Source organism: Prinia subflava, chromosome 20, assembly GCF_021018805.1.
Source record: "Prinia subflava isolate CZ2003 ecotype Zambia chromosome 20, Cam_Psub_1.2, whole genome shotgun sequence".
Classification (NCBI taxonomy): Eukaryota; Metazoa; Chordata; class Aves; order Passeriformes; family Cisticolidae; genus Prinia; species Prinia subflava.
The window spans coordinates 6,717,063-6,744,933 of record NC_086266.1 but is presented as its reverse complement, the minus strand read 5'-3'; the positions used below and the strand labels follow the sequence as shown (position 1 = coordinate 6,744,933).

General features: G+C 43.3%; 1 protein-coding gene across 2 annotated transcripts in view; it reads right to left on the bottom strand.

The window, feature by feature from the left end:
* Positions 1 to 3,235: 3,235 nt before the first annotated feature.
* Positions 3,236 to 27,871, bottom strand: part of ABCB7 (ATP binding cassette subfamily B member 7) — a 39,781-nt gene continuing 15,145 nt past the window's right edge. The window contains exons 5-17 of one of the 2 annotated variants that reach the window (XR_010082747.1): positions 23,468 to 23,600; positions 22,013 to 22,281; positions 20,760 to 20,848; positions 20,163 to 20,250; positions 19,346 to 19,520; positions 17,823 to 17,980; positions 17,122 to 17,285; positions 16,827 to 16,956; positions 16,149 to 16,320; positions 11,785 to 11,888; positions 10,148 to 10,255; positions 6,307 to 7,709; positions 3,236 to 6,267 (exon numbers count right to left, since the gene is read on the bottom strand). Coding sequence is in view for 1 of the 2 variants with exons in the window: in XM_063416520.1 (XP_063272590.1) it covers positions 7,491 to 7,709; positions 10,148 to 10,255; positions 11,785 to 11,888; positions 16,149 to 16,320; positions 16,827 to 16,956; positions 17,122 to 17,285; positions 17,823 to 17,980; positions 19,346 to 19,520; positions 20,163 to 20,250; positions 20,760 to 20,848; positions 22,013 to 22,281; positions 23,468 to 23,600 (1,809 nt within the window). In the remaining variant the exon portion in view is untranslated. Of the gene's footprint in view, positions 7,710 to 10,147; positions 10,256 to 11,784; positions 11,889 to 16,148; positions 16,321 to 16,826; positions 16,957 to 17,121; positions 17,286 to 17,822; positions 17,981 to 19,345; positions 19,521 to 20,162; positions 20,251 to 20,759; positions 20,849 to 22,012; positions 22,282 to 23,467; positions 23,601 to 27,871 lie in introns of both variants that reach the window. The other variant, XM_063416520.1, reaches the window with a different exon arrangement.

The window sequence follows — 27,871 nt, the reverse complement described above, 5'->3', positions numbered from 1 at the left end:
CTGTGATATTTATCCAGCTAAATCTGGCAGAATTAAAGTAATTCATGTACAAACCTAGGATAGAAGTTGCACAAAGTTTTAGGAATATTTAAGCAACTTTCAGCTACTTTTTGGTACAACGTATTTTGATTTGAGAATTCATTAACTGCTGGAAATTCCAACTACCAGTTTTGCTGGGAGCATAGCTCAGGCAACAGCAACTATTAAAAAACCCACCTAATGGGCTAAATCTTGCTCATGCTGCTCTTCAGGAGGTAACATTTTAGCCATGGGGTTCTACATTTGGTGACAGAACGTTTCTGTAGTCAGCTGGAGATTTCTAACCTCAAAAATTCCTGATTAGAAAAGAAGAAAGCAGAAGGCTGAATGCAATTGCTCCACATATTGCAGCAGCACAGCACCCAAACACACCTTCAGCAGCCAGCTGTGCTGCACTAAGCACGGTTCTAATCAGTGGTAAACTCTGATTTTTAGTGGATGTGGCATTCAAATGGATCTTTCCGTGCTGTGGGAATCAGGTGCACAGGCTGCTGTCTGCAAAGCTCCCTGAGCATTTTGGAAGCACAGCTCCCTCACCCAGACACGCTGCTGAAAATGAGACACCTGGAGAAGGCCAGGAACACCTGAGCCCCAGCACACACCTGCAGCAGGCTGTTGGAGCAGGCTGTTGTTTCAGGTGACCTGAACCCCAGCTGGAACATGCAGAGGCTGTGACACAGCTCCACAAGCAGCATTTCTGTGAACAAACCTCCTGCAAGATCGTGGCTACAGAGCTCCAAAGCAGCACAGGAGCCTTCACTGTGTCCCACTCCACTGAGGTCACCTTTGCAGGCAGCACCTCCCCACAGATAAAGTGGATATTGGGATATCCATATATATCCATATATGTGGGATAAAGCCCAGCCCTAAAATAGAAGTTGCTAATGGTTCCTCCAGTTTATAGACAAGAAACATTTTAGGGAGAATTATGGAATTACAGCCCCAATAAGGGGAGAGGAAGAAGAGGCACAAGGTAAGATCATATCTAAGGAGGAGAGATCAGCTCACACACTAAGCCCAGGGGCCCCTGCAGGTGGCCACTGTAATGCAGGGCCCAGATCAGCACTCACAGTTTGGAGTGAAGGGATTGAATAGAGAAAATCTTCCTTCTCCACTAACCCAAGCTCACCACTCTGCATTTCTTTTCCTCTGACATTTAACTACTGTAAAATAAAATATTGGTTTTTATAAAATAAAAAGTCAACTGTACTGTAAAACATCAGGTCATTAATTTTTACCCCCCAGACTTCAGAAACATTGTGTGTGTTACCAGCACAGTCCTTGTGTGGGCTTTGAAGTGAAGCAATTTCCACAAGGCAGAAGGAACAACTCCAGCCTAAAATACTTGTGCCTTGTGCTCTTCCCCCTCCCTTGTATCCTGCCAAGTATCCTACGTTCCTGCAATCACAAGTAGCGGCTTCGACACGCGATATCACTCATCACCTTTTACAGATTCTGCAAACACTGTTTTCCCCAGAGAACATTCCCTGGTTTTAATTGTAAATAAGCTGAATCTTTTATCTCTGTTCTTCAAAAGCCAGGAAGATTTTCACTTCACTGAAGAAATGAAGATCTTTACAACTCTGTGAGCAAACACATGAACATATATTTCCATGTTTTAAAAGCTTACTGCCCATTCTGTAATTCCTCCATTGCTGTTCTTGAATGGTTCCCTCCCAATTACAGCCTGACCTTCACATTCATCTTCTCTAAAAATATGGAAACTTTTCATCTCTTCAACCTCTACTTTTCTAAATATTTGTTGGAGTGTGCACAAGGCCAGTAAAATCTTCAGCTGACACTTGCAGAGCCCTGCACAAGGCACTCAAAGACACCCCATCACCCGATGCATTCTGCTCCAGGCTCTTTATTCCTCTCCATAATAGAGGGGAAGAACTTGTCTCCCTCTCCCTCTCCAGCACAAGGCTGAGAGCTTTACAAGTTTATGTTGGTGTGACTTAAAATGCTTTACTTGACAGTTTTATAAAGGGCATTAAAACTGGAAATGGGGGAGCTGAAATGTTACATGACTCTTTCAGCTTTGGGGATACTGTTTTAAATTCTGCCCAAAGACACCAGTAAAGCATTTTGGCTCTTTTTCTTTTAACTAATGAATCCACTGTGCAATTTAGTGCAACTGGCACTTCTTGTCTGAAGGAGATCCCACACCCCAGCCTGCAGACCTGCTCTGGAGAAGTCCTCTCTCAAGGTTTCTGCTGCTTTTCCAGGCTGGGTAAGGCTATTCCGAATTTAGTCCCAACATCTGCAGAAGCTGGTCAAAAGTCACCTGGGAGGAATTTAAAAGATAGTTTTCAAGAACTAACTATGTAAGGATTTTCTTACAAAGACATCAGATTTATCCACTAAAGTCAAGAAGTAGATGAATTCTATCTGTTCTAGATATTATTATAAATCTATCTATAATTTGCCTCTTCTGCCCTTGCATCCACGACGTGGCCACTCCATTAATGGAGCAGTCCTGCACTGCACCATTACAGGATTTAAGGTAGAACAAATGAACACTTAGAAACAGCAGCTGAAAGTTCATCCAGTCAGACCTGAAACACTCCAGGCTGCTCTAGGATCTCCCATCCATCCATCCATCCTGCACCATGCCCTGTGCACAACCACAGAGCTCAGTGACAGCAGGACAGTGGCTGTGGTGGCTCAGATCAATACAGTGCAGTGATTATTATTATTTATTATAATAATAGTAATGTTTCCTGCATCCTGCTCTGATAATGAGCTACAGCTGCAAGTAGAAATCCAGTGATGATGATATCAAGGGCTCGAGCAGATCCTTAAGCCTGCTCTACTTTGACTGAGCACACATGAAGAGTTTACATTTATGAAAACACAAGTGTTTTAAAGCAAGAACAGTCAGGCTTCTCAAGCACGTCCATTCCCATCAGGGGGATGCAGCCAACACGGGCTCCTCCCCTGGTTTTGCAGCTCCACACAAAATGCAGGGGGTGTGAAAGCCGAGTGGGGGCAGGATCCAGCTGTGACCCATGAATTTACCTGACTGGAATTCAGTCACCTTATGCCCACCCACAGCCTGGGACTGGTTACTGGCTCCACTGGCACCACCAAGCCCCACAAACAATTGCTGAATTCACACTCACATTCCACGGCAGTGACTGCTTCCTCTGGGAATTGCTGCAGAGCTGGGAGAGCCATTGTGACAGGACAGCCATTTCTATTCACAAAGATAAATCCTTTATTTAGTAAGAATTATCTACACACAGATGAAGGACAGCAGTGGGGTAAGGAGTCTTCCAGGGGAAGGGTTACACAATCTCATCTCAACCAAGCTTTCTGTGTTGTTCTGGAACGTGTCACCTTCCTTACAATGTAAGTTTTACATTTCCATTCTGAGAAGAAACTTGAGCAGAATCTCAGTGTTGAGAGATGCAGGTAGCTGTAACTCCATGGAACAGAAGAGCTGAGAACACCTGAGGGATCATGTGCAAGGAGTAAGCTTTGAACATCCACTTGGAAAAAGCACAACCTCCCTGCCAATAACTCATTACATTTCCTAACTTGGAGGTTAAAATAGCCCAAATTTTGTGTGTTGTGACTCGTTATCCTGAGTCTATAAAGTTTTTACATGGGAATTAGGATTGATTTCTGTAAGTTCACAGTTAACAGATCACTACACACTGCAAGCAGCAGCTCCTTTTTAATGTCCATTTTCTACAAACACATTTCCTCTAAAAACAGAAAATGAAGGAAAAAAATTAAATGTCTTTTTCTACTCTAAAATTGGATTTTATAATGGGAGTAGATAACTTCAATTTTGAACAACAACCAGCTACAAGTCCAGAATATGAGAAGCTGCTGTTTAGAAAAAGGATGTTTCAGTTTGCAGCAGAGCAGAATTACCAAGATCCACTGAGGCTGGGAGAGAGCCCCCAGATCAATCTGTTCCTGTGGGGATTGTAAGGCTTTTCTGAGAGGGGCCAGGCAGATGTCCCAAGGGTCTCTCCAAAGCCACCACTCTCCCATTCAGTGCTTTAAGCATCTGCTTCAGTGGTGACACTCTGGAGTCAAAGTACAGCAATAAAAACTCAAAATTTAAATGAAAAAAAATAAAGAAGTTCCCTCCTGTCATTCCATTTAAAGTTGGACAGAGCTGCAGCACATCCACTGGCATAAAAGGATGGCAGAGACAGGTAATGGCTTAGAGCTGCACCAAACCCTACAGGTTTAAACAATTATTGCTAATTCCTGGCATTTTCCACCTGAAAACCATCCTCATTCCAAACCTAGAATGCCCAAGACACTCAGTCCTTGCAAAGTCCCTCCCCAGTGATAAAATCCATCAGCTTTCATCTGAAATTGTCCCTCACAAACACAATCAGACTTGGCATTAAAGTGGTTTTTGATTCCAGACATTTCACAATTCCCAATTTTGTGCACCCTGTTGGGACTTCTGGGACATCCAAGCCCAGAACATGGAAAACTTTTCACTGAGAAAACCCCTCTCCCTCCACATTTCCAACCAGAGCAATTTCTCACCTCTGTGCCAAAAGGAAAACAATCTTAGGATTGAAATATTACTATTTACAGCCTTTGCCTGTTACCTGCTACATGAACAGAGACAGATTCATTCCAAAAATCAGCTCTTGCAGAGCAGGGGAAGAGCCACAGTTCAGGGTTTGTCATGATGCAGGAAAGGGAGATTCCTCATAAATAAGTTTTTCAATAAACCTTTGCTATTTCTGGCAGCTGGGAGATCACTGCACCACTACAGGCCCCTCACTGCTGTCAGCAGCTCAACCAGGAGACAATCAGGGAAAATAAAGGAATGGTTGTAAGCTGGAATTCTGCATTGCCACTACATTAACTGGACTTCACTTTGCTTCTGCACTCCAAGGATGAAAATTAAAGTGCTTTTAGAATCATTTTTAAGTGGAGACTGATGCGAGGTTGTTTTTTCACCCATCATTTTAAGAGAGAAAATAAGTAACTAGCAAAGGTTTCACTCCTTTTAAGTTATGTTCCTATTTTTAGTTGTAGGGGAGGGGATAACAAAAAAATAAATGCTATTTGCAATTAAATTTCCAGAAGCACCAAATTCAGCCCTTCCCTAGTGCCCACACAGAGAAATCTTGCATCTGATTTACAAACGTAATTATATCAGTGTAATTATACCGGTGTAATTCCCCAGAAATAACAAAGTTATCTTTCAGCATCCAAGAGAAAGATTTTAGTTCTTGAATTCAACATGAAGAATTACCAGGACAGCTCGTGCTAAAGAGATGCTCCCTGGAGAGACAAGGCCTAAAAATACAACCCTGTTGTGGTGGGATGAGCCTGGCTGGATGCTGGGTGTCCCCCCAGCCTCTCCCTCCCAGCTGGGCAGGGGAGAGAACATCCAGAAAGGACCGTGGGAGGAGGCAGGGACAGGCAGAGACCACTCAGCAATTACTGTCATGGGCAAAACAGACTCCACTTGGGGAAATTAACTTCATTTACTGTGAATTAGAAGTGTGAGTCGGGTAAATGAGAAAATGAAATAAAATCTTAAAACACCTTCCTCCCCTCCCTGCCTTCTCCCCAGGCTCAATTTCACTTCAGAGTTCTCCCCTCCTTCCAGGCAGTGCAGGGGGTGGGGAATGGGGTCTGTGGTCAGTTCAGCACGTTGTCCCTGCTGCTCCTTCCTCCTCATTCTCTTCCCTTGCCCCGGGGTGTCTTTTCCATGTGTCCCCTTGCCACAGGGTGCAGTCCTTCAGCACAAGGCTGCTCCAGTGTGGGTCCCCCATGGGCTCCCAGCAATCCTGCTCCACCACAGGCTCCTCTCTCCATGGGTGCTGCCAGGAGCCTGATCCAGTGTGGGCTTCCCCAGGGTCAGAGCTCCTCAGGGAACATCCCCCTGGCTCCAGCATGGGCTCCTTCCCGGGCTGCAGGTGCATCTCTGCTCCATCCAGGGCTCCTTCCCAGGCTGCAGGAGGATCTCTGCTCCATCCAGGGCTCCTTCCCGGGCTGCAGGAGGATCTCTGCTCCATCCAGGGCTCCTTCCCGGGCTGCAGGAGGATCTCTGCTCCATCCAGGGCTCCTTCCTGGGCTGCAGGACAATCTCTGCTCCCTCCAGGGCTCCTTCCTGGGCTGCAGGAGGATCTCTGCTCCTTCCTGGGCTGCAGGAGGATCTCTGCTCCTTCCTGGGCTGCAGGAGGATCTCTGCTCCTTCCCGGGCTGCAGGAGGCTCTCTGCTCCATCATGGACCTCCATGGGCTGCAGGAGGCTCTCTGCTCCATCATGGACCTCCATGGGCTGCAGGGACTCTCAGCTCCAGTGCCTGGAGCTCCTCCTGCCCCTCCTTCTCCCCTGCCCTGGTGTCTGCAGGGCTGTTGCTCTCCCATGTTCCCACTGCTCTCTCTGGCTGCAGTTCTCACTCTCACAAGGCTTTTCCTCCCTTCCCCAGTCCGTGCACTGCCCTGTCGGTGACGTGCTCAGCCTGGCTCTGCTGGACACGGGGAAGCTTCTGGCACCTTCTCCCAGAGGTGACCCTGCAGCCCCACCCAGCCCCGACACACCCCAGTGTCCTGCAGATCCCAAAGGCTGAGGTTTCCTCCCACTGGAGAAGTTTTGGCTGTTGAAAGGAGGAGATTATTATAGCAATGCTTTCAGCATTATCCAGGTCATTTTCTCATACATTAATGGGATAATGGAAATTTATGGAAGTCTTTATTGAATCTTAATTGCTTCTCAAGACCATGACTGAACTAGAAAGAGTGACTGCATTCTGCTTTGACTACTACAGCAGATGCTGATGATACAGAATTCTGAACTTGGATTTGTTCATTTTTCACTTAACAATACTGTTAGTTTTCCCTTAGAATAGTATCAATCCATTTCCTGATAATGCAATATGAAAGGTGCTTCTGAAAGGTGAGAGGGGTGATTCCAATATTTAGTTTGCTACTAGAAGCCTAACATTTCGTTGAGACTGTTCTTATTCTTTACAAGGAAGAAGATTTTAAACCAGAACATCACTGAAGAATTTAAAAGGCATCTTCCTTACTGGCAAATGAGCTCAAATTAGCCCAATTACAATTAAAACATGACGCATTTATCAACCATCAATGATGAGAAATAATGTAAATCAAGGACAAGTCTGTTTACAATTTAATAATCCACATCAGGCGACTATCAGGAGAATTTACCAATGCCTAAAAATTGCCATAAATTACACCCTTGGTTGAGAAGTTTAAAGTTTTTGAAAAAGCTCAGCTGTTGTAGGTGCCACTGCATATTAGAGATTCCTAAAGATGTAAAAATAGAATTCCTTTGGTTGAAATTATGTCCCGCTGTGAAAGTGTAAAATCCAAAAACTGCAAAACCCCGAAGTTTTTGAATGCTGACTTAAAAACAAGAGCTGCATTTCACTGTATTTTCACTGTATTCTTGTGCATTTTTAACCTGCTATACAAGATCCGGGATCCTATTCAGCATGAACAGTTCCCACAGCCTTTCACACTGTTGATAATTTCTTCTTCTAGCTTCTTCCTTTCCTCCTCCTTGGCTGTCTGGCTGTTTCTCTCCTCCCAGCTGGGGTGGTTGTGAGTGTGGAGCACTTTGCTGCTCTGTGTGTGCCACATCTCAGAGTAGAGATTGCTGGGATTCGCCAGGAGCTCTGCGTGGGTGCCGCGTTCTGCGACCTTACCCTGCAAAACAAGGGCAGGGAGTCAGGAACCCACATTCCCGCATCTTTAGGAACAGGCCCATGGAGCACAGGTCCACAGTGTGGATTAGAGCAGTTATTAATGAGGAGCAGCTTGAAACAGCAAGGAAGGATTGACTGCACAGTGCATTCACTGAAAACAAGGAGCTGTGCTCTTCTCAGATTGCCTTTTGTCCATCTGGACAACATGTAAAGCCCACCAGCATGGAAAGTTTTACTATCTAAACTTGAGGAGTTGTCGAAAAGAAATGTGGACCTCTATGTGAGAAGCAAGGTGTTCAACTACTCCTGCAAAGGTCACATGAATGTACCAAAATAAACACGTATTTGTCTTTGCTCAGTAACAGACACACATGATGAAGCTAAAAGTGAAGAGCAGACAGAGAGGGGTTTGTACTAGACAAGCAAAGCATATCTAAGATCAAATCCTGAAAACAATTAGTGAAAACTGGGCTTTTATGGGTGCTCTGTAGCTTGTGTCACTGCAATCACCACCACAAAAACAGGGTGAGGAGTTCAGTCCTCCGGGCTGTTCTCAGGAGCAGAGGTGATTTACTGATTATCACGGAAAGGAAGAGTAGGAGAGGAGAATTCCATGAGAATTCCAACCCTCCAGAGAAGTACCACCACTCCTCAAAACACTAAACTCATTTTTTACTTTGAGATACACATTCACTGACTTCAAATTAAACTAATATATTAACTCATTCTCCAGCTGCTTTTCCTTCTGGGAAAGGACAGTATTATACAGACAACCACATGGATTTGATATCAGTTCTAAGTTTTGATCTACAATTAAATCTTCCTCCTTGTGACATCTGCTGATGGACAAGCTGGGAAAAAATTTGAGTCTTGGCACTTCTATTAGTAGTTGTGCCAGTGGAACTGAACAAACATATACTGGATCAACAGAACTGCAGAATTTACTTAAATCCTTTAATGTTTAATTTGGAGTAGAGACCAGGTTTTGAATCATGGGGTTTTTTTTAGTAACTCTTGACCATTCCTCAAAAATGGAACTTCTCTGCTCAGCTCCACAGCATCAGGATCTGTATCATTACTCCAATGTTTACTTGCTCAGGAATGATTCTGATTTTTACCTCAGCAAAGGTACTGGAATTGTGATTCCACGATTACCACTGCTAAGCAAAAGCAGCCACAATCCCCCTGTCTCATCCCTGCTCCTGAGCCTTATTTATCTGGCTGCCAACACATCAATCCTGCTGGGATGGCAGCGCTGCCTCCCTCATCCACAATTCCATCCCTCAGCAAAGGGAGCGCCCTGGCTCCTTCGCAGTTCGAGGCTGTGCTTTTATTTTTCATTTAACAGTTACACTACAACACAGAACACGCTCTTAGGAAGCTGTGAAAACTTGCATGGAAAACAAAAAGCTGCCAGTTGCCTTGTGACACGTTACAAAATGTTTGTGAGATGTTTTAATGTGCACTTGTAGGAAGGATACACCTTAGGAGAGTTTTTCAGCAAAAGCTGAAAAAACAAAGCAGATCAAAACCAAATAAAAACTCCTTGGTGCACTGCAAGTGATTTATTCCACTACTTCATCCTGAGATTCATACAAAGCTGAGTTTTGTGTAGCAAATATCACTATTTCATAAGGTATGGTTCTAATTGTCCATGAAAGCATTGAATGTAGCGTAAGAATAATTTATTTGCTTTTAGATGTGTATTTTAGGTCACTAAAGACACCTATGAGCACAAGCTTATAAATAGCAAATGATAAAAATGAATGCAGAGATAAATTTAACATCTATTATCAGCAGATTAGAGCACTGTACTTTCAGCATTATCAGTTAAAAGAATAATTATGGAGTTATCATAAGGACATTTGTTTATTTTAAATATCTTCCAGATATGGATAAAAGAGAAAAAAATGGACTTTGAATGAGCATGAGGTAACAGCTGAAGACTGATATTAGGGAATCAATGTTGAAACGTTGTTTTTTCCTTAGAAAAGAAGCCTACAGAAAGGGAACAATCACACTTTTCTACAGGTACAACAGAGAATGGTGCTCAGATTTTTAACATAATTAGGTTGAACAATCCTGCAATAGTTCTATCTGCATGGAAACGGAACATGCTGTCCTCTCTCCTTCCACTGAGAGGAAAAAATGGATGCATGTGAAAAACAGACACTGAACAATGAGAGTGAAGCATAAATTGGGGGAACACATTAGGAAACTGGACAGAAGCATGCAAAAAAATTAATTAAGGCAGAAAAATAACAACATACAAGACAGTCACACATGCCAAGCTTGGGCTGGAATTTTCAAACACCGTTCATTTCCACAGAAAAAACTTCCAGCAGCTTGGTGGGAATGTAACAATCCAAAGTGGACACAGAGTCCCTAAACCAAACTGTGACAGGATGTGGAAGTCACACAGCACCACTGAGGCCTCACCTGATCCAGCACGATGATCTCATCTGCATCCACCACCGTGGACAACCTGTGCGCGATGAAAATCGACGTGCGGTGCTTCACCATGGCCCTCATGGCTTTGAGGATGTTCTGCAAGATTGGAACACACACAGACTCTTACATGCTTCTGAGTGAAATGAGGAGAAATAAAATGCTGCTGGAAATATGCAAATCACTGTAAATAAGTTTTGAAAATCACCTCTGGTATTGCTACAGCTTCCCAATAACAAACAGCCATGAGTGTGTACAGGAGAAACAGAAGAGTCTCAAACATGAAAAATCTGTGGTTTTGCTAAAGCCTCAAACTAAAAAAAATAAAGCTTGTATGCACAGAAAAACACAGCTATCCCAAGGGACAAAGGAAGAGACGTGTCATTTCATTTCAGGAAAAACTTCCCCATGGAGCCATGCTACACAAGCAGCAAACAGCAGTAAAAGCATTTGAAAATAAGAACTCCTCGTGGTTGTAATATTAATGCTTTCCCATGATTGTTAAAGGAAAAAACCTCTCTCAGTATTATGCCAGTGTGGAGCAAAGGCAGAGCAATTCTGGGAATTATCTGTCTATCCAGTGCCTCCTTTGTGAGCTCTATGCCACCTTCCAAACCACATCCCCCTGCAAGGAGCACTGACCAGGAATTTGTGCCCTCACTACTGAAAGTGAAGTGTCCACTGTATTTCCCTGAAATCTTTTGTCAGAAAACATTTCCATTCCCGGGCATACGCTTGTGGAAAAGCCTCATTTTCATTTGCTGTCTTCTAAGTGCATTTCTACTCTGAAACTTTCTGCTTTGCTTATGACTCTTGCACAGATACAGCAAAACAAGAGGGGAAAAATCTGAGAACTGAGTGTGATATGGACATTTCTGGCCCATGAGGAAGCTGCGCTACATTTCAGTGCTGTGCTGTATGGATGTACAGTTCATCCTCTGGATTCTCTGCATCTGGAAAATGAAAGTAATGTAGTGATTACAGGTCAATAAATTCACTCAATAATCTGCATAAGTGAACAGAGCCGTAGCTTAGCTCATTTTTGATGACATTAGTTTGGGAAATTACTGCTGGTGCTGAGAGTTTGGTGCTTAAGCAAAGATGTTGTTAGAAAGGCTGATGCAGCTCTTGTCACAGTGTCACCACATCCACGTCCCAGCCCTTGCTGAGGAATGAACACAAATGAACACCAGCACTGCAGTCACACCTGCCCCACCTGCATCTACTGCACAACAAACAAGGGTTTGTTCTGCATTATGTCCCAATTATTTAGAAGGCTTTTGATGGATGCTAGAGGGCATCTAAACACCTTCTGAAGGGGACAAGCTTCACACTCCACAGCCACCTGCACCAGCTTCAAGGGAAGAATTTGTGAAGGTGAATGAGACTTCCAGAGTGGAAACAGAAAATATGCCAGAGACAGCTGATATCCCTCACTATCTCCAGGTAGATCAACTGAGCATCTCTGCTCTGCTCTTTAGGACAACAGCTTGGACACAGCATCTCTTAATAATACTGAGAAAACACTTGGAAAAGAACAGAATTCTGAGAGGAAAAGGACATGGAAAAGCATCAGAATCAAACATCATTGCATCACTTAAATTTTAGAATTTTTTACCCAAATTTACCTCTTCTGTAATTGAATCTAAAGATGATGTGGCTTCATCATAGAGAAAAATAAGTGGCTCCTTTAACATTGCTCTAGCAATTGCAACTCTTTGCTTTTCTCCTCCTGAATGAGGGGGAAAGAGGGAAAAAAAAGAAAATTATTAAGTTACAATTATGATAGTCTAAATTCAACAGCAGACAATGACTTTTGAGGGTTGGTTGTTGGTTTTTTCCCTTTTTTTCATAGACATCATAGTCACTGCTGACAAATGTCTGACATGTTACATAAGATAGCACACAAGTTCCTGCTCCCTGGTAAATTTAGTGATTCAAGATTACTCATCCTTTTGCAAAAGGGCAGAGAACTATTTTGTATCTGCTCCAAGGCAAGTCTGACACAGGTGAGTAACAATGGTGTACACTTACTCACTCTGTACACTTGGGAGTAGGAGCCCATTTACCTGGCCTAAGCTCTGTTCCATCCAATAACTCTGCACACACAAATCCAGTTTTTTCTCACCATTGCTCTGTCCACATCTGCTCTATTGGATTTCAGGCATCTTGCTCACACATTGTGTCTTTCAGGTCTCTCCTTGACATTCATCCAACTTTGCACTCCATAATGGCAAATTTCACTCCAGAATGGTTAATATTGTACAGAAAACCACTTCAGCCTGCAATCTACAGCCTGGTGCTTTCTGATATAACCCAGTTTCTGACTGCTTTCCTTCCTAAACTATTCTCACAGCCAACATCTACTCAAGAATAACTCAGGGCACCTTTTACAGACAGGGAAACAGGTGCATTTGAGAACTTCAAATCTGCTAAACATTTGGTACGCGATGCAAACACGTCACTTTTGTGCACTTGTCCTCCTTTGTTTCATTCAAGACTTCAAAACATTCCATTTAATACTATTATATTCTTGTTAATATTCCATTCCTATCAGGAGAGAACATGCTTTCCTAAACCATTTAAAAGGCTGGTGGTAATGCTGCAGTGCACATTTTAAACTGTCTTTGGCAGAATCCAGGAGCAATTAGAACTGTATGATTTACTCAGCCTGTTTTAGTGTGCTCTCCCTCCCTCCCCTGTACAGCATCTTCAGAACTCACAGCTTGGCAATTTCCATGTTTGACAGACATATTTCAGTACCCAGATCCCTCATATCTGCCTCATGTTGTTCCCATTCCCACTCAGGGCAGCAGCACAGCAACTGTGCCATTCACAAAGTCAGGGATTTGGGGCTGCTGCAGCTCTGCCTCTTACACATCTATTAGACAACACTGATGTGGGTTCTACTTGCAACAACCCAAACATTTTGTTTTTCATTCTTTATTCTTGCTGAATCAATCCTTGAGAACAATAAGAACTGCACAAAATGCTACATCACCATTTAAATTGGCAAATCTGTCATTGCAGCTAAAATCTTGTTTTTCCATAGTGCACATTAACTCCTGGATTTTAAAGAGAACCACTTCAATTCACACAGCTTTTATCACCCTATTCCTGCCACAAAAATAACAGAACAAATCAGGACTTTGTGTTTCCTTAGACACGAAGAAGCCTCATCCAACTTAAAAAAACCCCACAGACTGATTCTGAAATGAATCCAATATATATCTTTATAAGAATTTAGGGAGCCAATCTACTATTGAGAGAACTATGGATTCCAATTAGCAATAGCTCGTTATAGAGCCACTGAAGGAACTCAGAGCCTTGCATTTGATATCTCCAGTCCTTTGAACAAGGACACCGTTTCTGAGAGCATTGGCCTGAGACTCCTGGCTGCACACATTCCTGAAGCTTGTCTACTGCTGGTATTTGTCAGTACTCACCTAATTGTTGAAAATAAGAAACTGAAGCTGTTCTTTCAGTGGCACATGCCCACTCAAGAGCACCAAAGAACTCCACTGTCTTTCTCCTGAGTATTTTACATATTCTTTCTTCTTTAAATACAAACAAAGCAGGAAAAGAACACAATTCCCTTCCCTTTCTCAACACCACCTTTGTGGAAGCACTGGCAGGTGGGTGTTTATGACCATCCCAGTGGCAGCACAGACTGAAGGATGGAGGAAAGGCAGAAGCCATTTTCAGAAAGGCTCCGTTACAGGAGTCTCAAGGTCAGAAGGAAACTCCAGCATATCCACACACAGTGCTCCAGACTCAGAAAAGGACACAGAATCAAGCAGGATGGAAAAGCCTCACAGGACCATGGAGCCCAACTGTCCCCCCAGCCACCACTGCCCCATGTTCCCAAGTGCCACATCCACATGGCTGTTAAATCCCTCCAGCATGAGGAGTCATCACTGCCCCGAGCAGCCTGATCAAACCTCTGGGTGAAGGAATTTTTCCTAAAATCCAGTCTAAACCTCAGCATAAGGTTAAGGCTTTGAGCAACCAGGTCTAGTGAAAGATGCCCCTGCTTGCAGCAGGAGGTTGGTTTAGATGGTTTTTAGAAAGTTCCAACTGAAACTATTCTATTCTTCTATAAACACCAAGACATTTCAAACCTATTGTCAGTCAAATCCTCTTTCTAGCAATTACTAGTGTGGGGAGACAGGCACACAAGACAAATCTCTCATTGTTAGCACGATTCTCTTCAGTTCTGCCAGTACCTATTTAGCACCTTCTATTCCCTCACCCAGATCTGTGCTTCACATATTTTATTTCCCTTCTAGGTCTCTGCATAATCCCCTTCTGCAGCATGCACATTTTCTCCTGCATGCACATTCTGGGTACAGGCTGTACCCTCTGATCCCCTGTTTCAAAGGCACCAGGACTCCTGACTGCAGCAGCTACAGAGAAAGAAATCCCCCTCAAAGCTGTCTCTGCAACAGGCAGCACCTCTGTATCCCTCAGCACGAGCAGGGCCCAAAGCACACAAAGTTCCCAATTCTAGTCCACTACCCAAAGAGATAATGAGAGAGATAATTATTACTTAGATGCACCTCCAGCCTCACTTATAATCCCATCTAACACTATCCCCTGAAAATACATTCCTCCGAATATCTTGCAGGCTACAGCTGCCTTAAACTGCAGACCTTCATATTAATATTTAGCCTTTACAGGTAGATATTTTGGGCTCCTCTCTACAAGGACATTGAGGGGCTGGAGCGTGTCCAGAGATGGGAACAGAGCTGGGGAAGGGTCTGGAACAGAAGTCTTATGAGGAGCAGCTGAGGGAACTGGGGAGGCTCAGTCTGGAGAAAAGGAGGCTCAGGTGGGACCTTCTGGCTCTGCACAGCTCCTGACAGGAGGGGGCAGCCAGGTGGGGATCAGACTGTCCTCTAGGGAACAGGGACAGGATGAGAGGAAATGACCTCAATCTGTTCCACGGGTGGTTCAGGTTGGATGACAGGAAAGATTTCTTCACTGAAGGGTCATGCATTGGGACACTGCCCAGAGCAGTGGTGGAGTCACCATCCCTGGAAGTGTTCCAAAAAGGAGTGGATGTGGCACTTGGTGATGTGGTTTAGTGGGCATGGTGGGATTTAGTCAAAGATTGGACTCGATCTTGGAGATCTTCTCCCACCTTAATGATTCTGTGTTGATGTTGGAGTCCAGGATATCCCTCTGGCCGCCCTGGAGGGTCTGGGATCTGTACAGGGGGGTCAGTTAGACCCACACAGATCCCAGGAGGACACTGACTCTGATTCCTGTCCATGGGAGTGAACACTCACATGCAGGAAGAATCACAAATCCTAAGAATTTAAAATTAGTAACTGATTTATTATAGAATATAAATACAGAAATTAGGATTCTTAGTATATGGGGCTGAAGAGACAAGATGGAGGAATTGGGGAGTGGCCCCTGTGCTCCTTGTTCTTGCTCTCGTCCCCCATCTTGTGCTGAGTTGGGTTTTAGAGATTGACTTAGAGTAGAACTGAATGTTAGCATAGGTAGTAGGTATTGGTAGAATTTTGTAAATAAAAAATACGTCTCGCACAGTGTTTGGGTCAGGGGTACTGTACATAAGGTGTGGGGCTCTCTGATCCGCCCCAGTCCCCCGCGTGTCCTGCTCTGCTGGGGACGCCTTGCAAAGCTGGACAAGAACTGAGAGATAATTAAGAATAAACAGCCTTGATAACACGAACTGCTGGACTCAACTTGTCGTCTCTGGCTTCAGTGTGAAACACCCAGGGCGAAGAGAAGACTGAAAACCTGATTACCTCGGGGAACAGCAACCCAGAGGAAACTCCCAGGGAACAGCAACCTTGAGGGAACCCTTATTACCCTGGGAAACAGCAACCCCAAGGAGAATCTCAGGGAAACAATAACCCTGAGATGTTATAAGCTAAATAAGATAAAAGCACACCTGAGTACTACACTCTGCACAAAACTCCAAGGCAGCAGAGGGGAGACAAAGCAGCTGGGAGCCCACCTGAGAGCTTGAGGCCTCTCTCCCCGACCTGGGTGTTGTAGCCGTTGGGCATCCTGAGGATGGCGTCGTGGATGCCGGCCAGGCGCGCCGCCGCGTGCACCGCCTCCGCCGAGGCGCCCGTGTTCCCGTACTGCAGGTTGTAGTAGATGGTGTTGTGGAACAGAACAGCATCCTGCACGTGTGGGAAGCACATGGCTGATAAGAAACCATGAACAGCAGCTTCCAAACTGCCCCCAGCCCGTGGAGAACATCAATATAGAATGGTTTGTGTTTTTCTTTACGAAGCCTGAAGGTAGAAGTGTTTGGGGAGATTTCTTTTCCCAAAAAAGGGACTAATATATTTTGTGTCCTAAATATGTATGTCATGCATACTTGCATCACTTTGCTAACTCATTACGGGTGGTAATCAACTATAAAGCTAAATCACTTAAAGCTGGAGGCAGTTTCTCATGGGGAGGTTTAAACACATTTCAGAAATTGGATCTATATGATGATGCATATAAAAACATAATATTTCCTGGGGGGGAAAAAGTCTAGTTTCTTTGAAAGTCACCATGAAACACCACTGCATTAGGACTGGCCTTCACTGAACCAGTGCCAAGTACTGGGAATTACTGTCACAATAGACCAGAATTACTGTTACAATGGACTGTCTGGGGAGAAGGAAACGTGGAATACCTGAGGTACAACTCCTATTGCCTTCCTCAGACTTTCCAAACTGACATCTTGGATATTCTGTCCAGCAACATAAATATTTCCTTTCTGAGGTTCATAGAAACGAAATAATAACCTCACAATGGTGCTTTTCCTGGAATTGAAAAGAACTGAAGTTAATGTTACATCCTGGTTTGCCATTTACAATCTCCAATCGGAACTGATGTACAAACAAAATTAATAAAAAGCAAACAAAAGCAGCGCAACATTTGAGAAACTAAATTCTGCATTGATTGGCATATTTAGTCCATTTACCCACCCTGACCCACTACCTCCTACAATGGCCACTTTCTTCCCTGCAGGGACTTCAAAGGACGCTCCAGCAAGGACTTTCTGCCCCTCCAGGTATTCAAAGTGCACATTGTCAAAGGCAATGGAAGCAGTCTGGGGGGTGATCTGCAGGGGTGGAGCCAGCTCTTTGTCCTATGAAAAGAAGAGTTCCACTTTATCTGCTGCCCTGAAATTATCTCCAGCACTTGAACAAGCTCAACAGTCCCTTTCCCACCTCAGAAAAAAGGCAAGCAGACACTCCAGCTCAGATATGTGGAAAATAACCATAATTTGCTGCACAAGTGACATTGGTTTGCTCCTCCTTTTCCCCAAAGGAGGTAAAAATTCCTGCTGTAAACACTCTGCCTCATAACTTCTTTTGCAATATATTCTGCATCATTAATTACCAATAAAAATTTAAGCACGAGGCATGAATACTTAAATAAAAAATCTCAATATAAACACAGCTTCCATTAAGCATTTTTTGCTTCTCTACAAGAAAAAAAAAAAATCAACTGCTATTGCAGTGACTGCACTTAAAAGGAGGCAGCAATCTCACACACAACAACTCTTTCATGAATGGAAATTAAACCTGCAAGATCAGAACATGGTGAAACGATGGCATTGCCACAAACAGCCCTGTTAAATGCCCTTTAGGAAATGACTTTAGGAAAATAAGCTACTACTTACTTTAATTTTGGTATCTACACTGAGAAGTGTAAACAAGGTATTCATATCTATCAGTGCTTGTCTTGTCTCTCTGTACACTGTTCCCAGGAAGTTCAGGGGCAGAGAAAGCTGGAACAGCAATCCATTCACCATCACCAGATCTCCAACAGAAAGGCTGCCTTAAGACAAAAGAGGGTGAGAGAATAAAGAGACTTGAAGGATTTTTCCTTTTAGGATGCACCAAAGGAAAGAATCAAATCCATCAAACGTAATTTCTTTTATCCTATTTCTAAACCCAGATGTTTAAATAGCAAACAAAACCCCAGAACCCATTCCCAGATTTTATACAGAGGTGCCTGATGGTAACGTTTGTGTGGATTTTAAAAAGATGTAATAGCACTGGCAAATAAAGCAAGCACCATATACAACAACAGATTGTAAAATCCACAGAGAGGCCTAAGAAAGTTAAAGGGGGAGGAAATAATATATGGAAGCACAAATCAGGAAAGACAATCTTAAGTACAATTACAGACAAATCCAAATGATAGAATTTGTCATGATCAAGAGAGAGCTTTCATACTCTGTGTACCACAGAGCTGCTAAAGCACACTGAGAACCTCTGGGCAGCTCAGTATCAAACAGGCTGATCAAGGGAAAACTCAGGGTGTCGCAGCAGCTAAAGGTAAGTGGCAGGTCAGTTCAGCTGAAATAGGCCCAGAAAGATGATTTAAAGCCATATTTATACATCCTGCTTCAAGCTATTCTAAACCTTCCTACGAACAGCCATAAACTGCACCTACTGACTGATCTGTTCAGAGTAACCCTTCCCTGCCCTGGCATCTTTAAAAAGGGCAAAGCAGATGCAAGAGAGCACATGGTATAAAGGTCTGCCCTTCAAACACTTCTGGATGTTAACAGTCTTTAAAGCATCATTATTTTTACTCTAAACCCACCTTGCTTTAGCAGAGCTATCCCAATTCTGTATTTGAAGCTTGCACTGTGTCTTCCTAATCAAGCAGGCTTTACTTTATGTAGTAAATTAGACAAGTATAGAAGAGATGGAAGCAATTCTTTTAATAATGTGCCCTTATTAATGTAAGGAAAGTGAATTATTGGTAACAAAACTACTGGAGACAAAGCACAGGGGTCTATATACACTGAGTCTTGCCAACATGGGAAGGGAGAAGGGCAAAAAGAAAGGATCTTTGTAGAATGTCCACAGAAATATTTTTATCTATAAAAGTGTCTTTTAAAAACCTTCAAGAAAAACTTCCTGAAGTGACATTTTCTTGGGATCTTTCTTTAACTGCTAAACTTTTATAATGTTTTTGGTAAAATCATAGTATGATTGAGAGTCACTGAGAAAGAGATATAATGGAATTAATAATACTCCAAGAAGCAGAAACAGAGACAAAACTTAAGCAAAAAACTCTCAACCAAAATGAACTCTCACATCATTCCTCAGTTAATTAAAACTAACACCTCTGCTATGGATGAACTGAGGTAAAGGAGGCTCATTTCAGGCTTACAGACAGGTGAGTTACCTGCAACAATGCCCTGGCTGGCCAGCACCATGATGGCTGTTAAACCCACACTGAAAATAGCGCTCTGGCCAAAGTTGAGGAGAGCTAAAGTAGAGGTAGTCTTCAGAGAGGCATTTTCATAGATCTTCAGGAACTCATCATACCGTTGGGCTTCGTATTTTTCATTATTGAAATACTGCAATATAAACAAAAATGGTAAATGTGACAGTGACAAACCTGTTGGGCTGTTTAAGTGGCTGTGAAATTTAGTATGAACAGACTGAGTGCACTGACACACACACACAACTCCTCTCCAACAGCTCTAACAACTGAAGGAAAGAATCACAGAATCTCCTGAGTTGGAAGGGACCCACAAGGATCATCCAGTCCAGCTCCTGCCCAGGACACCCCAACAATCTCACCCTGTGCCTGGCAGTGCTGTCTAAACATTCCTGGAGCTCTGGCAGCCTCAGGGCTGTGCCCACTCCCTGGGAGTCTGTTCAGTGCCCCACCACCCTCTGGAGGAAGAACCTTTCCCCAATATCCAACCTAAACCTCCTCTTCAAGACTAAGTTTACTCTTTGCAGAAATTGCTGGTCAAGGTGATTCAGCCATGTAAGAAACTTCTCACTCTTTATTAACAAAGAGATTTTTTCCAGCCCCCACTAACAACCTTCCTGCTATTCTGTCAATGCCACGCACTACTCTTCAAATGAATAATGCTTAAAAATACTCTACTGCTCCAAATATGCAGCCCTTTAAAGATGAATCTTATGACTCACTTCCCTAAGGCTGACAGAAACAAGACAAAGAGCCTGGTAGTAAAGGCTGGCCTTACCTTCACAGTCTCATAATTCAGGAGCGAGTCAATGGCAGCGTTACCGGCGTCGTTGTCAGCTTTGTTCATTTCTATCCGAAACTTAGTCCTGGGAAAGGAAGGTTTGACCCAGTCACTGATGCCTTAGATTTTAGCTTTTATATTTTTCAGATCCTGCACTGCTTTAGTGTATAACTCTGAACTCCATTCTGAGTGTTGGTTAACTCTCTTCACATTTTGGTTGGACAGGACGGTTCCTCTAGGCCTGAAATCCAAGGACCCCCTCTGCCTCAGGCCCCAAAAAGTATCAACAAAAGTGAATTGTGGGGGCAAACTGGGGGAATGTGACTTCATTGCCTGAAGCTGTAATTGGAGGATTAACCCCTGATATGTAAATGGACCAAACTTTTAATTGTCTGAAATGTCATGACCACCATCCATCCTGGGTGTAGCCCTGGAGGCTTTTGACTGCCCAAGTGAAGGCCTTTAATAAATACCCACTTTATTCTCTTGATCTTGTCCAGCCTCTGAGCTAGGGAGCCACCCCAAGGCATCATCACAAGCTCGGGCTGAGGCAGCAGAGCAGCCTGAGGAAAGCGAGGGCAGGGCCTGCCTTACCTCCACTGTGTGACTCCTATCGTGAACGCTGCGTAGGCTCCCAGCGTCCCCAGGGTCACCAAAGCAAACTCAGCACCACATTTGTAATACTGGAAGATTTAAAATCAAAAAAAAAGAATCATCATCATTTTCAAAACTTCACTGTTGTCTCCAGCTAAGCTATCCTAATTTTAAGACAAGAAATGATGGTCCCTCCCAACACAATCCCTCCTCTGAACAGCTTAAGGCAAAATAAAGGCTTAAACTCAAAAGAAAAGCAGCAAGAAGGATTTAGATGAAAAGATTGGAGGCAATGACCAAGAACTGGTGTATCTAACACTGCAAAGTTATTTTTCACATTATAAAACATAAATGCTGCTGATGCTTGTGCTGTTTTCACGAGTAAGTATTTGTTTCCATGCTTTTTCAGTGGATTTTGGAAGAAAGCTGGAGACTGTAGAAGAAGAAATAAATGGCCTTGAAAAACAACTTAGGAAGCATTTTCTGTACTTCAAGGCACATCAGGAGAGAAAAGCCCTAAGGAGAGTTGGCTGACAGCCAGCCTGGTCTGCAACTTCCACGGGTTAGAAAATGTAACCCAACCTCAACAGGCATTTCACTGTTCCATTCAAACTTGATTAAGTCCTTCTGAAAAGGGCAGTACACAGAACAAGATTTTGTTTTCAATTTAGTCTGAGATACATTATCAAGATTGAGATTTCTGCACCCAAATAATACCCAAAGATCCTGACTTCAAAGACAGAAAGTGTAATTCATTTTATAGAAGTTTAAATTTTAGGGTATTAAGCTTAAAACCTGCCAGGAGAAGCCTATTTTCCAATAGCTAATTTTCACTTTTAAGTTCTGGATAAGTCCAGATCAGTATTCAGGAAAGAGCCAATAATCACTCCCTCCCCTATCCTGAATACACTAAACCACAACATTTTTATTCTGTTTCCTCACTGTTCACCTGGGTATATTTGACACTTGTGTGCACAGTTCCCTTTTCTAATTTCATTTTTCCAACAATTCTGAAGAAAAACATTAAAAACTGTCCACATAAAAGCAACTGGCTGAAGAGAAGCTTTAAATGTAAAAATAATTTCAAATAAGCTTATTTAAAGCAACTGATATTTGAAAACTATGGATTGTTCTCTTTTACAGGAGTTGCTACCACCTTGTAAATTCAATTATTATTATTAATACTCAGTAGACTTTGGTAAGAGCATCATTCCTAAATGAGACAATTCCAATGATGACTAAACCACACTTACCAGGATTCCACTGACCAGAGCCACTTCAAACATTGTGGGTCCCAGGTTGAACACCAAAGCACTGAGAACAAAGCTGATGCCCCTGGTGCCTCTGTCGATGGTTTTTGACAGTGCTCCTGTTTGCCTGCTCAGATGGAAGGCCAGATCCAGGTTGTGAAGGTGCAGGAAAACATTCTTGGCAATCCTCCTGATTGAATTTTGAGCTACCTTCCCAAATACTGCATTTCTCGCTTCATTAAATAACGCTGCCCCAGCTCTTGAGATACCATCTAAAAAGGGATGAAAAAGTTTACAAAATGAAAATAATTATATTTTCAACTTCCCTTCATGCATGAAATTACACTAGACTCATTCTTTATATATTTTCAACAATTTTAGTTCAAAGGTAATTTATACTTAATTGGCCCAAGCTTTATGCAATTTTTCATTTATAAACCATTGTGCACGCATTTAAATCAGTTTCTTTTGCAGCTGGTTATAAGAAAGGGCAGGATTTATAATCAAGAATAATTTCTATGAGCATTATTTCCTTTTTTAATTGGAATACCAGAAGCAAGGTCAGAGAACATTGGGAACAGACATCAACACAGAGTAACTATGAAATAGAGCACTCTGAGGGCCAGAGCCCCTCTGCTCTGGGGCTCTGGCAGAGCTGGGGGGGACACGGCAGGGCCGGGAGGGGGACACGGCAGGGCCGGGAGGGGGACACGGCAGGGCCGGGAGGGGGACACGGCAGGGCCGGGAGGGGGACACGGCAGGGCCGGGAGGGGGACACGGCAGGGCCGGGAGGGGGACACGGCAGGGCCGGGAGGGGGACACGGCAGGGCCGGGAGGGGGACACGGCAGGGCCGGGAGGGGGACACGGCAGGGCCGGGAGGGGGACACGGCAGGGCCGGGAGGGGGACACGGCAGGGCCGGGAGGGGGACACGGCAGGGCCGGGAGGGGGACACGGCAGGGCCGGGAGGGGGACATGGCAGGGCCAGGAGGGGACACAGCAGGGCCGGGGAACACTCCAGGGATGTTCACATGGAGAAAGGGAGGCTCCAGAGAAACCCCAGACCCCCTTCAGGGCCTAAAGGGGCTCCAGGAGAGCTGCAGAGGGACTGTGGACAAGGGCTGGAGGGACAGGACACAGGGAATGGCTCCCACTGCCAGAGGGCAGGGCTGGATGGGAGATTGGGCAGGAATTGTTCCCTGGCAGGGTGGGCAGGCCCTGGCACAGGGTGCCCAGAGCAGCTGTGGCTGCCCCTGGATCCCTGGCAGTGCCCAAGGCCAGGCTGGACAGGGATCCCCCCTGGGACAGTGGGAGCTGTCCCTGCCCGTGGGTGACCTTTAAAGTCCCTTCCAGCCCAAACCACTCTGTGATTTTGGGATGCTCAGCAGAGCAGGAGCCCTGCTGAGCCCCTCCCTCCCTGCACACCCTGAACCCCCACCCCCATTTGGGAGTGACTCACAGCCCACGAGGACAGCGGTGGCCAGGGTGGCCGCGGTGCTTGGCGCGTCGCCGAGGTTGAGCACGTTCCCAGACACCTCGTTGAGACTGTCCACTGCATATTTAAACATGAAGGGAACCAATATATTCATGGCCTGAAAGCAGGAGCACACCAATTAGACCACTTGCATTAAAACTTGTTTGGAGCACAACTATTTATTTCTGAAACTGCTCTGCTTTTATATTTAGTCCTTCAGCACTCAGTGCAGGTGAGCTGGCTCTTTATTGCAAGCACAATGTTCTCCACTGTTAAATCCTTGCTGCTGGAACTGCAGGGTTACTTTGTCCCTCTCACTGTCTCCTTTTAAATATGGATTTCTACCCTCAACAAACTACATTGCAAAGGCCCTTGAAGTGAGGCTGAGCTCTCTCAAGACAGCATGGCAAGCCCAGGAAATGAATCAAGCAGCAGCCTCTGCATGGCACACAGTGTGCTACTAAATTGTGGCATCATTTGGAGCTGTTTGCTATTTGTGATGCTGACAGTATTCAGTGTAAGAAGCTCTGTTATACAGGAAACCACTCACCTGCACTTTGCTAACACCGGCTCACTGGGATGGGTTAGACCATTAAGCTTCCAGGAAGTCAAAGAAAATAAACCAACCCCTCCTTTGTCTGTTAACACTTCTCTAAAATTTAAATAATGCTTCCCATTTGCAAGATCACTCCAAACATGAATTTGGTACCAGCATTAACCCTGGGGTTTGGCACAGCAGCACAAAAGAGTCTGTACAGTGTGTAAGACACTACAAATTACTGTACAAAGATGAGTTTTCAAATAAGAAAGTCACATCCACCACCTATCACCCAGTGTGTCAACAGTGGCAGCCCCTCGAGATGTGAAACCCCAAACAAATGGATATGTAAACACACCAGAAGTTTTTCATTTGCACAACCATAGCACAAGAAAATATGGAAAATCTCACAGAAAACATAAAATTCCCAAGTCTTGTTAAGGCACCATTGTTACATTGCTTACTTAGACCAACCAGAAAGGCAATTTACAGACAAACGTCATAAAATTAATAGAATTTCTTAATTCAAACTCCTCCTAACTCTTAAGATTTGAAAATATGGACACAACTTTTTTAGCAGATGAGCAAATATTTTATGACCTACAATCTTACAATCACAGCAGATGTTTAAATACTTTACAGCAAGTTGACTTTGCTTAAAGTTGGGCTTTTTATTTTTTTAGTATTTGGAAAAAGCTTGTGGGTAGATGACAAATTATTTTACACGAGAAGAAACAAAAAACAGAAACCAGATTGATACAGATATTTCAGCTCTCTCCACCAAATGTTTTGGATACCCACTTAGATCTCAATTGTATTTAGAGACATCTGTCAGAGCTGAAAGCCCAGGGAAAAACTGTAAATTAGCTGGATAAAACCAGATTTTGAGAGAAAAGAGTGATAAAGTAACTCTTCAGTCCAAATTCAAGGGGGAAGACAGACTTTCAGAAGTTCCAATGACTGTCCCAGTATCTGATATTCCCAGTTTTAAAAATTATGGCAAATAGTGTAAGGTACAAATTTCACCAAGCAGAGTAACTGGAGTTTTGAAAATATTTTTTAAACTACAGATTTAAAGAAAAAAATGTAAATTGATTTTTTGAATCTATGCTTTTAATTTTTTTACACAGTGTTTTAGGCTAAAGATTTAAATGCAAGTGCGGAAGGAATTAATTTTCTCCTCTTCCCCCACATGTCCCCTCTGAAATACATTATAAGAAACACCTCGAAATTCTCAACACAGCATAATTTAGATAACTCCTGAGAGGAGATACGTGAGATCTGAGGGCACCTGGGTGAGGTTAGTGCTTGTTTGTCTTGACTGGAAAGAGAAAACAGCTGAAAGATCTGGTCCTGCTTCAAACATTCCTCTGGAACTCGTCCAGTGCAGCCTGAGAGTCCTTCAGCCACAGCTCCCCTTCAGTTGGGAGTTGTGGAAACCTCAAATCCTTCTCCCTCCCCCAGTATAACCAAACAACTCCACTCTGCCTTCAGAGATACTCAAACTCGATTTTGGGGAGGCATTTTGTTCTTAATAAAGATGAATCTACTGCCATGTGTGTTCCAGTGACAACCAACATGACAAAGTGCAGGTTTTCCTGGGAGAGACCTCTCAGGAGAAAATAAGAATATTGTGATGCAGATGGTCTTCATTTGCTGCAGATTCTCACAAATCTCTCTGCAGGGATTTTATTCCTCACTAGACTGTGATTCCTCACTACACTACAGGTAGTTTTGAAATAGAACTACAGATATATTTAAAGTCCATTTAAAGAAAAAAGACGTATTCTTTAAACTGCTGTTCTCCACTCACAATTAATTTAACTGGTAACAGCCTACAATTTTGCAGAAATGTCTTCTTTTACATCAATATAATTCTTCCCAATAGAGTTTTAAATGAAATTTAAAGCCTGGTCTCAGGTTATAGTTGTTCTGACTCCTGGAGGGTACAGCTTGAATAAGAACAAGGCAGCATGGTATTGCATTTCATTAGCAATCAAGACAGTCTGCTTTCCAGTAATTTAAAAAGAAAAAAGTTAATCTTACAAAGTTTATTGCAAGAGATGAGAGGCCATTATTAGAAACAGGCCTTTCCTACTCAATTTGTTAAGTCAATGAGACCACGTTCATAGTAATGGCAACAAAATTTCATCCTTCTGTATAAATTCACAGTTCTCTCTTTGTATTTGCTGGCACAGAACAAAAAGCTTTAAGCACACCTTGGCAGACCATGAAAATCTACCATGAAAAACAATTGTCTTACACAATATATCTGTACAGGCTTCCCTCCTCTGCCTAATGCCTGAAAGCTTGATAAAAATTCCCATTAAAAAGACTCAATATGAATTTGTACATTTTCTATTTCTGGGTTTGAATTAATAGCTTATCCTTGCTTGAATTTATTGGAAAGCAAATACAGCATCCCATGAAATCATCCCAACTCAATTGCCCACATTTAACAGCAGGTTGCCCTAGAATGAATCATGAGTAAATGAGTTTAAACATTTTTTTAATGACTGCACTGTTTTAAGCTGACAGTGCAATATCATCTTTATTCCCCCATGGGACTACACCACTTTTAAGGCAAACAGCCTTATCTTTCATTTTGCTCTTCCCAGCATTTTTGGTTTAATAAAGATGATGAATTCCTGACAGGCTGAGCCCCAACAAGATAAAACCAGTCCACAGCGATCTGTTCTTTTGCCAATAATTCAGTGAGAAACACTGGCATGAAGATGACTGAATTTATCCCTGGACCAATACAAACATACACACCCAAGAGCTCCATTTGTGGAGATACACACAGAAATCTCCATCCCTTGTGGGATGAAGAAGATCCAAAATGAGCTCCACATGAAGGAAGAAGCACCTGGCTTCATGGATCCTTCAAATTTAATGATGACCTGAACTACGCTTTTACCAGTAGGGAAAAAACCCAAACCGATTTTCAATATTTTTCACCTGAAACTCCTCGAAAAGCTAATGGTTTCTAAAGGTTTATTGTAATTATCTAACTCCATCTGAGCCCCCAGAAAGAGCTCAAACACCGAGATCACAGGAACATGCTTCACTGCTCAGATAGATATCGTTATCTTCACATGCAGGCAGAATTTGCAATTCAACCCTTGTGTCCTGCCTCCTTAGCCAGGCATTCCTGTTCTGAAACTTATGGAATTAGCAGTCAGTAGAAATGCAGAGAGTCTGAAAGAATTCTTTGGCTCATGAATAACTCATGCCTGGTCTGTGACCAGGAGGCCAAAACCCACTGCAGGCTGACAGAGGTGACAAGTGATTTTGTCATATTCATGTGTTCCATCCAGCTCCTGAACACTTTCTTCCTTGTGCCACAGAAGAAAAAGGGAAGAAACAGAAAAGTAAGGAAGCATTTGCTAAATATTCACCAGTAGAGAAGCCAAAAAAAGGGGGAGAACATTGAAAAAAACTCCAGATATGCAGAACCTGAGCAGGCTGAGCTACGTGTCTGAAAACGCTGTGTACTCCTCTCACCTGCCTTCCTCCTGCGTCCTTCAGATTGTGTACACACATCTAGATAGGCTATAAATATTTAAGGTAAAAATTTAAAGTGTGTCATAATAATACAACAAATCTTGCAAGGAAGAAAAGACCTCCCTAGCCCTGGAGCAGACTCCATCCTGTCATAAAAAGCCAAACTAACAGCTCGCTTTGAAGGCTCACAATACCACTGGCAGTTATGTGGAGACAAAAAAGGAACCAAAAATCACAATAATTTGTTCAATGACAGGCAACTGGGCCCCACAAAAGGCATCAAGACAGATTGTAACTGCAGGCTCTTCAGTGGCTGCACACAAACTGGCTTTTGTTTTGAAAGT